This window comes from Macaca fascicularis, chromosome 12, assembly GCF_037993035.2.
Source record: "Macaca fascicularis isolate 582-1 chromosome 12, T2T-MFA8v1.1".
Lineage (NCBI taxonomy): Eukaryota > Metazoa > Chordata > Mammalia > Primates > Cercopithecidae > Macaca > Macaca fascicularis.
In genome coordinates this window covers 103,819,436-103,831,722 of record NC_088386.1, presented here as the reverse complement: position 1 = coordinate 103,831,722, position 12,287 = coordinate 103,819,436, and the positions used below count along the sequence as shown (strand labels likewise).

General features: G+C 41.0%; 1 protein-coding gene across 7 annotated transcripts in view; it reads left to right on the top strand.

The window, feature by feature from the left end:
• The window catches only part of PLEKHM3 (pleckstrin homology domain containing M3), a 208,203-nt gene that overhangs the window by 149,971 nt on the left and 45,945 nt on the right, over window positions 1–12,287 (top strand). The window contains exon 7 of one of the 7 annotated variants that reach the window (XM_045367603.3): window positions 4,144–4,247. The exons of the other annotated variants lie outside the window; for them this stretch is intronic. Within the exon in view, the coding sequence (XP_045223538.1) occupies window positions 4,144–4,152 (9 nt within the window). The 3' untranslated portion in view covers window positions 4,153–4,247. Of the gene's footprint in view, window positions 1–4,143; window positions 4,248–12,287 lie in introns of those variants that run through there. 7 annotated transcript variants of the gene reach the window in all.

The window sequence follows — 12,287 nt, the reverse complement described above, 5'->3', positions numbered from 1 at the left end:
TACTGGCATTTGGCACTGTTTCCTATGTTTTGCTCTCCTTAAATTTCTCTTTAAAGGGGTTTGAGTTTAAAGGCAGAACCACTGAAAAATGCAATTTAATCATAGAACTGTGAAAGGCCAAGCCCAGAGTTAACCCCAGGATGCCCTGTGTTGTTTTGTTAAACCAGGACCTTGAACCAGGCTTATTCCCAAGAGGTGGTAGAAAGCCTAAGGGCAGGCAGGAGGGAGAAAACCAGCAGGCCAGACTGACCCCAGGATGGTGCCTCCAAACAGCAAGGGCTTCCCTCCCTCACTAGGCCCAGTAGCTCCATGATTTTCACTGGAAAGAGTAGGAGAAAGGGAAGGGAAATTGAAGGAAGGGAGCCCACAGCCAAGGAGAAGAGTAAGAAGACTCAGTGGTGGACTATCCACCATACCGCAGGCTGTCACGGGACAGAACACAGAACTTCAAAGGGCCTTCTTAGCCCTAATTCCCATTTTTAAAGTTATTTTTTTCTTGATTATAAAAGTATGCTGATTACAGAGAATTTGGGAAGCACACATCGTTACTGAATAGAAAATAACCCTCCAGGCAGCATGGCAGAGATTCAGACCTTACTTAGCCTTTGGTAGACCTGAGTTTGAGTCCCACCTCCTCTGCTCAGCATCCTCATCTATAAAACAGGAGTAGTAAGACCCCCGTAATGATGTGGTGAGGATTCAATGGGATCAACACCTGGCAGAGGCTAGCTGCCAGTGCTATAATCATTATGATGGCACCAAGGTTAATATTATCTAATGTTACACATCCCGCTTATTCTTTTCTGTGAATGTGTAGGTTTAAAGTATGGCTCATTCTTTATAGTACATCAGTTTTTATCCTGCCTTCTTAAAAACTTACTAAATAATCTTCAGAAGAATTAGCTAGTTTGAATGCCTGTATAAGATTCCATTGCCATAATTAGTTTAACCTTCTCATTTGTATTGGGTATTTAGGTTTCCAATTCTGTATTATTATAAATAATACTATTATATATATATCTGTGTAAAACCATTTACCTTCTGACTAAGATAAATTCGGAAGAGGATCTACTATATTTAGAGTGTTTCTATATTCAGAACTACTATATTCTGAACCTTTTCAAAGCTCTGGAACAATTATCTGTACCCATCAACAGTGTAAGCAAGTTCTCCATATCACTAGAGCATAACCGTTGTCATTAAAAAACACAAATCTTTGGTCATTTTGGAGGTTAAAAAAAAAAAGATTTCTTATGATTGTTTGACTTTGCATCTCTTTTTTATTTGTGAAGCTAAACTTTTTATATGTTTATTACTACATCAATTTTGGGTTTTGTTTTGTTTTGTTGTGTTTTGTTTTGAGACAGAGTCTCACTCTGTCGCCCAGGTTAGAGTGCGGTGGCATGATCTCACCTCACTGCAACCTTCGCCTCCTGGGTTCAAGTGATTCTTGTGCCTCAGCCTCCCCAGTAGCTGGGATTATAGGCACATGCCACCACGCCCAGCTAATTTTCGTGTTTTTAGTAGAGACGGGGTTTTGCCATGTTGGCCAGGCTGGTCTCGAACTCCTGGCCTCAAGTGATCCTCCCACCTCGGCCTCCCGAAGTGTTGAGTTTGCAGGCGTGAGCTACCATGCCCGGCCCGAATTGTTTGATTATATCTTTTGTCCATTTGGGAGCAGGCGAATTTTTTTAGTTAAACAATTAACTTATTTTATAATCTTAAATACAAGTAAGATTGAGTGATGACAACCAAATGCTGCCAGAACTTGTCAGGAAGCAATTACAGAACCACTTCCTGACAAGTCGAGAGACTTGTATAGATTGTACATTAATATTCACTTTTGATATACAGAAGGAGCTGAACATGTACCAAATGTTCAAATGTTAGGGTATTTTTCTTTTACCCTGCATAATCAACAAGAATGTTAGCTATTCCAATAATAAAATGCTTTTCACGATCAATTTAAAAATTGCCCATTATGGCCTTTCTGGCAGCCCACAGAATCCACCCTCCATTGTCCTCTTGTTTAGAGAGCTGGCTAGCTCATTCCTCAGGAATGACCCATGTCCCAGGAGCTTGGGAATCATACATCCCCCAGAGGTTCTTCTGAAGTCCATGTGGTGCTCGAGTGGCAGCAACTTCTCCATTTGCCCTCTGTTCGTGCCATTAGGCCGTAACCCCGTCTGGTCAAAGACTTGCCATTTTGTTTGGACAAAGTCGCAATTTAAATGTTTGGATCCAGGGCTTGCAGTAGGAATGTTCCAGAAATACTTAGTTTAGCTTTTTGAATGCAAAGGTTGAATGCACTTGGAAAGGCCTAGAATAGAAATTAGGCAAGAACACTTCTTTCTTAACAAGTGATCTGTTCATAACTATGGATAGCAGTGGAGCAAGAGGAGGCAAACGGGTGACCAAAGTCACAAATGCCTTAGGAACTAGGTGACATTTGAGCCAGATGTGAAAGAGTGTGACTTGAGAGGAATTTGCATAAAGGAGAAAGGAGAAAGAACCGAGCATTAAAATCAGACAGGCCTGAGGTCAAACTCCAGTTTTGATGCATATTAGCTCTCTGACCATAAACAAGTTCTTTAATCTTTCTATGTCTCAGTTTACTTATCTGCAAGATGAGTATAATACTCATTTGGAGAAGTTACAGAGAGAATTGGAATGAAATACAGGAAGCACCCAGAACTCATACATGGTAATAGCAATAAGTGGTACTTACTATCATAATAGATTTTTCAGGGAATAGGCAGGCAACACGAATGCAGAATATGAATACGTGGTAGATAAAGACTAGAAGCAAGTGAGGAAAAAGAGGCTGTCCCTAGCTTGGGGAAGACTTTATAGGGCATGCTGAGGAGTTAAACCTCATCCTCCAGGGGCAGAAGAGGCTTCAGGGGCTTTTCATTAAAAAAAAAAAAAAAAACAGCTCTAGCAAGACAGTAAAGCTTAGTGCTTAGGGCTTAAGCTCTGGGAGTCCAGCTCCCTACTCTATACTTCCAAGCTGGGCAACCCTGGGCACATGACTTAAGCCTTCTAAGCCTCAGTTTTATCTCCTATAAATTGGTAATGACAAAAATATTGACGTCTTGGAACTATTGTGAATAACAGAAATAATAGTTTTGTTTGTTTGTTTTTGAGACAGAGTTTCGCTCTTGTTGCCCAGGCTGGAGTGCAGTGGCGCAGTCTTGGCTCGCCACAACCTCCACCTCCCGGGTTCAAGCGATTCTGCTGCCTCAGCCTCCCCAGTAGCTGGGATTACAGGCATGCACCACCACGCCTGGCTAATTTTGTATTTTTAGTAGAGACGGGATTTCTCCATGTTGGTCAGGCTGGTCTCAAACTCCTGAGCTCAGGTGATTCGCCTGCCTCAGCCTCCCAAAGTGCTGGGATTACAGGCGTGAGCCACTGCACCCGGCCAGAAATAATAGTATTTTTTCAATGCTCACTGTGTGCCTTCCAGTGTTCTAAGTGCTTTGCATGTATTATCATAAATGAGCATTGAATTAAAAGCGTAGGGCAAGGCTGGGTGCGTTCCCAACACTTTAGGAGGCCAAGGCAGGAGTATCACTTGATCCCATGAGTTCAAGACCAGCCTGGGCAATATAGGGAGACCTTATCTCCAAAAAATGTTTAAAAATTAGCTGAGCATGGTGGCATGTACCTGTATTCCCAGCTACTGGGGGAGCTGAAGTGGGAAGATCGTTTGAGTGCAGGAGGCAGAGATGGTTGTGGTGAGACAAGATTGTGCCACTGCACTCCAGCCTGGATGACAGAGGGAGTCCCTATCTCAAATAAATAAATAAATAAAAGCCTAGAGCAGTGACGAGCACATATCAAACAGTCAGTCGGTGCTACAGGAATGGTGGTAATTGTTGCTGATGTCATTATTAGTATTCTTTGGTCAGATCTATCTTTTAATAAGATCTTTCTGGTGATGGCATCGAGAACGATTTGGAATGGTTGCAACTAGAGGACAGGAGAGCAGATAAGACAGTGGTAGCTTCACATACATGTTTAAAAATTCATTGAGTTATGTATTTAAGATTTTTGCACTTTACCTTATATATGTTATACTTCAGTTTTTTTAATGTAATTTAAAAAAAAAAAGATAACCAACAAAACCTCTTCTCTCAGTTTATGTAAGCTAGTCTACAGCTGCTTGGAGTTTCAACTAGCTGAGTTCTCTTCACTTAAGAAAATGGATGGACAGTGGCCGGGCGTGGTGGCTCATGCCTGTAATCCCAGCACTTTAGGAGGCTGAGGTGGGCGGATCACCAGAGGTCGGGAGTTGGTAACTAGCCTGACCAACATGAAGAAACCCTGTCTCTACTAAAAATACAGCTACTCGGGAGGCTGAGGCAGGAGAATCACTTGAACCCGGGAGGCAGAAGTTGTGGTGAGCCAAGATCACACCATTGCACTCCAGCCTGGGCAACAAGAGTGAAACTCCGTGTCAAAAAAAAAAGAAAGAAAAAAAAAAGAAAACGGACCGTGAGGAGCGAAGTAAAATCCTTTTTCTTCAATTAGCCACATTCATGAAGGACAGGGAGCCCAAGGAAAACTGAAACCTCTACAACTCCTACAGAATTGTGCCCCAGTGGATGGTTTCCCTCTGCTAGAGCTGCTAGCAGGAGCAAATGAATCTAGATAGGCGCCAGCTCTCCCTCGCTCTGGGCTGGTGTTGCAGGGAAGCTAGCATGGGAAAGGCAGCTGATCAAGGTGGTGCAGAGAAGGACATTAGGAGCTGAGCCAGATCACAGACTGTCTGCCCTCAACCCTCAGGAAAATTGGCTGTTTCCTTTTTTAGGACTCTTTTCTATTTAGATTTTACTGAACCTCTGAACATGTCTCAGGTGGGCATGCTATTCAAAATGCTTTTCTTTTTGAAACTAGTCTTATCTTTGAATGCCCTCCTATTGCAAAACCATGGTTTTCGTTTCCTTCTTCGGGCCAAGTCTAAGGCAGGTGGGTCAGTACATTGACTTTTCCTTGGATTGGCCTCAAACTAAGTGGTAAAAAATCTTCAGACTGGGTAATATACTTCCTTGGCACAATACTTTGAGTGGTATGAAATTATTGTGACCTCTGAGTAGATGAGGAAAGGAATTTAAAAATCTGATACCAATACTGTTTCTCCTCCTTTTACTGTTCATCACAAATGTGCCTGAAGGGATGGAACCAGTAAGAGTAGGTCATCTCTGTTAGGACAGGGAGGAAAAAGCCCTGGAGGAGCAAACCTGAATCTTGGCTGGAAGAGGGCATTTAAAACATGTGAGCGAATTCCTAATAGAAAACAGCAATATGCATCCTAACTGGTTACTTAAGTCCCAGGCAAGTGTTTAAAGAGATAAGATTAAGTGTCTAGAATTCAGTGTTAATCATGTAAACAAAAACCATCCTTAAATCGCCTGGTATTAGATATGGCTGTTGACACTGCATAAGTCATTCTAATTGAATGGGCTACCTTAGAAGCCTGAGAGACCCATAAGTAAGGGAACATTCTGATTAGGCAGACAAGGCTCATGGGAAGCAAACAAGCCTGATGTAGTCATGACAGATTCACTGATAGGCAATTTTCAAGTACTTTTGTGAAAATAAAGATGTTATTAGGGACAAGTGAAAACACAGGTCATCTAAAACCAAAAAAATCAAGGTTTTCTACGTTTTTATAATGTTTATATATATGCATATGCAAATTATGTTTGTTTACTTCTAAAGCCATGCTTTGTAGAACTGTCATTGGTTTTTTTTTTTTTTTTAACAATTTAAATATTTGTTATAAAAGTGACGATTCATATTCATTATTTAGAAATCAGCCAGGTGCAATGGCTCACACCTGTAGTCCCAGCTGCCCAGGAGGCTAAGGCAGAGGATCGCCTGAGCTTTCCAAGTCAGCCCTTGTCTCCCCTACATCCCACTACAGTGGTAGCTTTTCTTCACTGTAGCCAGTCTGTGTCCTTCCAGACAATTGTACACAATTACAAATGTTACATTTTTACAATGGGATCAAACTATGCCATCTTTCTGTGCTTTGTCTTTTCCAGTTCATGTTACACTGTGGGCATTTGGGCATGTATACACATTTAGTACACATGAAGATTTACCTCATTCTTTTTACTGGCTGCATAACAGAGTTATCTTATATCTAAAGTAACTGAGGTGGAAGCTAGGTAAGTTAAGCGAGGTAACTTAAACTTGTTTTGTTGTTGTTGTTGTTTGCTTTTTTTAAGAGACAGGGTCTCACTATGTTGCCCACCTGGCCTCAGAATCTGAGAGTCAAAGGATGCTCCCACTTCAGCCTCCTAAGTAGCTGAGACTACAAGGTACACACCACCCACACTGCCACGCCCAGCTAAGCCTAAGTTGTGTGTGTGTGTGTGTGTGTGTGTGTGTTTAAGCTGTGCCAGTCTTTCTCTTTGAGAACCTATACTGCAGTGAACACCCTCTACATTTCCCTGTACACTTGTGTGAATATCTCTATAGTGTAAATTCATTAAAGTGAGACTGCTAGGTCAAAGGGTATGCATGCTTTGCAGTTTGATAAGTATTGCCAGTTGCCTTTTGAAAAGGTAGAACCAATTTAATACTTCCATTCACTGTCTTGAGAGTGCCTGTTTTTCTGAACACACATTAATTTTCCATATTAACAATATTTTTAATCCTGGACAATCTGATAAATAACAAATAACTTCACAGTGTTGTTTTAATTTGCATTTTTTCCATGAGAAGTAAAGTTGAGCATCTTTTTAATATCATTATTGGCCATTTGTAGTTTTTCTGAATTGCCTTTTTATTAACCTGTGTTTAAGTTATATCATTGGTCTTTTCCTTATTAATTTAAAAGACCTTTGTGTATATTAAGGAAATTGGCACTTTTTTCATATAAATAGGAATTTTTTTTTGTTTCCGTCATTTGACTTTTAAATTATATTTTATATTGAACTAATTGTTTACTTTATATATTTAGATTTATTACTCTTTTATAGCATCTAAGATTATAAAATATTTACCCCACATAAATGGGGCAAATTCTATTTTTCTAATATTCTAAATTTCTAATATTTTCCCTAATATTTTGTTATAATTTTAAAAATACTTTTATGGTTTTCTTTTTATATTTTAAGTCTTCAGTTTATCAGAAAATACAGTTTTTAAAGGCCAGGCGCAGTGGCTCATACCTGTAATCCCATCACTTTGGGAGGCCAAGGAGGGCGAATCATGAGGTCAGGAGTTCAAGACCAGCCTGGCCAATATGGTGAAACCCCATCTCTACTAAAAATGCAAAAATTAGCCGAGCATGGTAGTGTGTGCCTGTAGTCCCAGCTACTCAGGAGACTGAGGCAGAAGAATCACTTGAACCCAGGAGGCGGAGGTTGCAGTGAGCCAAGATCGTGCCACTGCACTCCAGCCTGGGCAACAGAACAAGATTACATCTGAAAAAAAAAAAGAAGAAAGAAAGAAAGAAAAGAAAAGAAAATATAGTTTTTGTGTTTTTGTTTTGTTTTGTTTTGAGACAGAGTTTCACTCTTGTTACCCAGGCTGGAGTGCAATGGCACAATCTCAGCTCACGGTAACCTCCGCCTCCCGGGTTCAAGCAATTCTCCTGCCTCAATCTCCCAAGTAGTTGGGATTATAGGCGTGCACCATCACACCTGGCTAATTTTGTATTTTTTGTAAAGATAAGGTTTCTCCATTTTGGTCAGGCTTGTCTCGAACTCCCGACCTCAGGTGATCCGCCCACCTCGGCCTCCCAAAGTGCTGGGATTACAGGTGTGAGCCACCATGCCTGGCCTGAAAATACAGTTTTTATGAGATGAGTTAAGGATCCAGCTTATTTGTTTTCCTGATGCCTAACCACTTGCCCCAACATCATTTGTTAAAAAATTCATCTTCCCCACCTTTATTGTATAGCAAATTCCCATGTATTTGAATCCATATTCTGGGTGTACAGGTGCCCAGGCATACAGACACTGCAGACACAACAGATAATGTTCTAGAAATACAGGACATGTGAAATCATAATCACTACTGTGTTGTAAGTTGTGGCTTCTACTTGTGGACCTTGAAGCAAAGAGTAAAAATCCCCAACCATCTTAGACAACGATATGCAGGCTGATAAAAGCACCTATTTCAGTGTATATGCAGGGCTTGTTTTTCCTCATCAGTGAGCCAGCAATGTATTCGATCACAGCCTTCTAACCAGGGACTCACTTTAGTTTCTCATTTAATCTCAGGAATGGCTGGTCCCATAAAAGCTGTTAAGTAATAATAATGTTGAGCACTTATATTGTACTTTACATCCCAAAAGTGCTATCTAAACATTAACTAATTAAATGCATTGATGAAAGGAAGGGATTTGCAGAGGTTTTCAGGAAAACTGGTATCTGGTTGCACACCTGTGAGGGGATGATTCCTAGAAGGCCTTACTTCCCTCTTTGAATGGAGCTCAGCAGGCAGGGGAACAAAAAGCTGGTGACATTATTTCACTTTTGTTGAAAATTTCCTGGAGTATCTTCTAATTAGTCTGGTTAAACTCACCTTTTATCTAGCTCCGCAGATATTCCCTTGCAACATTCCTGGAGCTATTCAACAAGTTTCTTTTGATGTCTTCCTTGTTGTTTCATTATAAAATCATACAATCTTCAAATTGAAAGAGATCCTTATTGATCATCTAGTTTTGAATGACTGAATAGAATCACTTTATTTTGCAGATGAGGAAACTGAGGCATGGAGAAGTTAAGTGGTTAACAAAAAAGGTCGTAGAGCTTCCTGGGGACATAACTGGGAATAGAAACCAAGATTTCACCCTCCCATTTAAGTTCTCAATCAGCGTCATTGAGCAATGAAACTTTCTTCCCTCTTTGTAAGCATCTGTATTCTCTATTTTTTAAACTTAAAAAAAAATTGCCACAGAACCATCAAGCCCAATTTTTTCTTTCTTAAATTATCACTATTGTTATTATCATTATTGCTTTCATCCTTCCCTACTTCTTCCCTTCTTTGTTCTCAGCCTTTTATGTCTCTCCTCACTCTTATGGTTCATTCCCCCACGTGATCAGGTAATGCTACTTCTGTTTCTCCTCTGTTTCTGAAAAGCCATATTTCTTTAGTTTCTCCCACATATGTACATACAGGGAGTTGCTTTGTTTTGCTTTTTCTTTTTCCTCAACTGTAGTTGCTTCTCGTTTTAATAAAGCTACTTCTCTAGTTTTGGCAAATAGCCTAGGGTGTTTGTTTGTTTGTTTGTTTGTGACGGAGTCTCACTCTGTTGCCCAGGCTGGAATACAATGGCGCGATCTTGGCTCACTGCAACCTCCGCCTCCCGGGTTCAAGTGATTCTCCGGCCTCAGCCTCCTGAGTAGCTGGGATTACAAGCATGCACCACCACCCCCGGCTAATTTTTTGTATTTTTAGTAGAGACGGGGTTTCGCCATGTTGGCCAGGCTGGTCTTGAACTCCTGACCTCAGGTGATCCATCCCCCACAGCCTCCCAAAGTGCTGGGATTACAGGCATGAGCCACGGCGCCCGGCTGCCTAGGGTTTAAGTTGATGATAAGTCCATTTCTGTCACAGAATTTTGCATTACTTTATGAGTTTCCTAGTAGTTTAGCCAATCAGATATTGTTAAAGATCATCTTCATATTCAGAAAATGGCATGAGATGTGACCATTGAGAGAATTTTTATACAAGAACTTCATAGAAGGACTAGAGGTATTATTTTTCAGTAAGCCAAAGACAGATCCAGTTCAGATCAAAATTGTGGATCTAAACCTGGACTAATTTCGTCTGCACAATCCTGCTTCTGTGCAGGGTCTCAGTATTAGAAATCTTCCATTTCTACAAGGTGGGTCAGTAGGCATCCAGTGACTTCAGAATTCCTGGGCTGAACCAAACCCTGGGGCTACACTCTGACCTCAGATACCCTCAGAAAGGCTCCTTCCTTGGAATAGTAAAGGGTGCTTAAGAAAGCGAGTCAGAAGCTGTCACTAATCAGCTGGGTGATCTTAGGTAGAGCGCATTACCTCTCTGGGCTCAATTTTCTCATATATTAAGTAAGGAAGGTGAGTTAAAAAGTCCACTTAGGACTTTTCTTCATTTACTGCTCAATGAGTCAATAATGTCAGAACTCAGGCTAAAAGGAATAGTAGAGACCTAAATCAGATTTATTTCAAACATGTAACTAATTAACTCAACAGAGAAGCAAAAATCTGCTGACCATCTATGAGAATTTTCTGGAATTGTCTCCATTTAAAATATTGTAGTTTATTTTCCTCATAAATAAAACACATGTACCTGTATCAGATCATATAACCTGTTTTGGGCTCAGAATATTTGGACCACATTCTTGTACTTACTCTTTGCAAATGCCTCATTAAGTTCCATGGAGATGTGGTTTGACTAAGCCACACCCCTTGAGGCACTTAGTGCAGAAAAACTGTCTGAAGTAGACCCCATCCCATATATTTTTCTGGATAAGAAATTTGCATTCTTGGTTTCGTCTTTGCCATTCTAGCCACTGAGAAAAATGAAATTGAAATTTTTAAAATCTCTTATTCCTTAAGACCTAGTTAGCAGGGAGCAAAATGTAATTTGATAGGAACTATGGTGGCCACTCATAAATCTACCCAATTACATTAAACCGGATTAAATTATCACATAGTTTCCCAGCTCTAAGTAGAAATTATCACCTTTGGGAGAGGATCAGATAAGAGCTAATTGGTGGCATCACAATCCACCCTCAGTAAAGTGCTTGATTAGCCAAAATTTAAGTCTTGTTAGAGCAGTCCCATAATGGATTGGGAATGGTGAGGAGCAGCTAATTAGAAAAGAGAGACTTTTATGTTTATGTACAAACATCCCAGCACCGAGCCATGATAAAGAACTCAAAGGTTAATTATGGGAAAAGTGAGTTTTTTTTTTTGTTTTTTTTTTTTTTTGAGACGGAGTCTCGCTCTGTCACCCAGGCTGGAGTGCAGTGGCCGGATCTCAGCTCACTGCAAGCTCCGCCTCCCGGGTTCCCGCCATTCTCCTGCCTCAGCCTCCCGAGTAGCCGGGACTACAGGCGCCCGCCACCTCGCCCGGCTAGTTTTTTTTTTTTTGTATTTTTTAGTAGAGACGGGGTTTCACCGTGTTAGCCAGGATGGTCTCGATCTCCTGACCTCGTGATCCGCCCGTCTCGGCCTCCCAAAGTGCTGGGATTACAGGCTTGAGCCACCGCGCCCGGCGGGAAAAGTGAGTTTTAAACAACTTTTTGGAATAGGAATATCCCATATACTTTGGTGATATTTATTTATTTTGAGACGGGGTCTTGCCCTGTCACCCAGGCTGGAGTACAGTGACCCAATCATAGCTCATAGTTCACTGCAACCTCAAATTCCTGGGCTTTGTAGTGAAAGCCCACCTCAGCCTCCTAAGTAGCTTGGACTACAGGTGCATACCACTGCAATCGGCTAATTTTTTTATTTTTTACAGAGATAGGGATCTCACTTCATTGACAGGCTGGTCTGGAACTCCTGGGCTCAAGTGATCCTCCCACCTTGGCCTCCGAAAGTGCTGGGATTACAGGCATCAGCCCCTACATCCAGCTTACTTTTTATTTTCTATTTTTAAGGATTTATGAGTAAGAGGAGTAAAATTTAACATTGAATGAGGATTCAGAATAGTCTCGTGAGGTGTGTTAGGGTTTTCAAGCTTGAGCAGAATCCACAGCCTGTTTTTTCCTAACTTCCCATGAACTCATCTGGCCAAGGCCACTAGACTTCACTCTACCTACCTATTAAATGGACTGAGAAATGACACTAGAGACAAAATGCAACCTTTCAGGGTTGTCTGGCCAGGCAAATGCAACTAAATTATATGGGAAATTATTTCACAATATGTGACAATTTTGATTCTTCCATTTCGTCAAGCCAGCCTGTTCCTAGTGAGTGACAGGTGACTGTTCACCATGAATTGGGTCTTTTGGTTAGACTTTCAGAGATGGAGTTGTTTGTCAAGTGCAGTAGCCCTCTTCACCAAAGCATTCCCAACCGTTGTTCCGAATCCAGATGTTACACGATGGCTAAGGAAGCTTGTTTTGAAATGGAAGGTAAATTGACAAATCAGAGGGAAGGAATTAGCTGATGCATAAGGAAATTTGATGAGAAAGAGCTTTTTCCTTTCTTTTTTCTTGTCCAGGTTACTAGTGCTCTGTCTTCCCCCAGCCCGTAAATTTTGAATTTTGTGATGGTTCCAAGGGAGTGAAGGTAACCAACATAAAAGATTCATTTGTGCCCTTT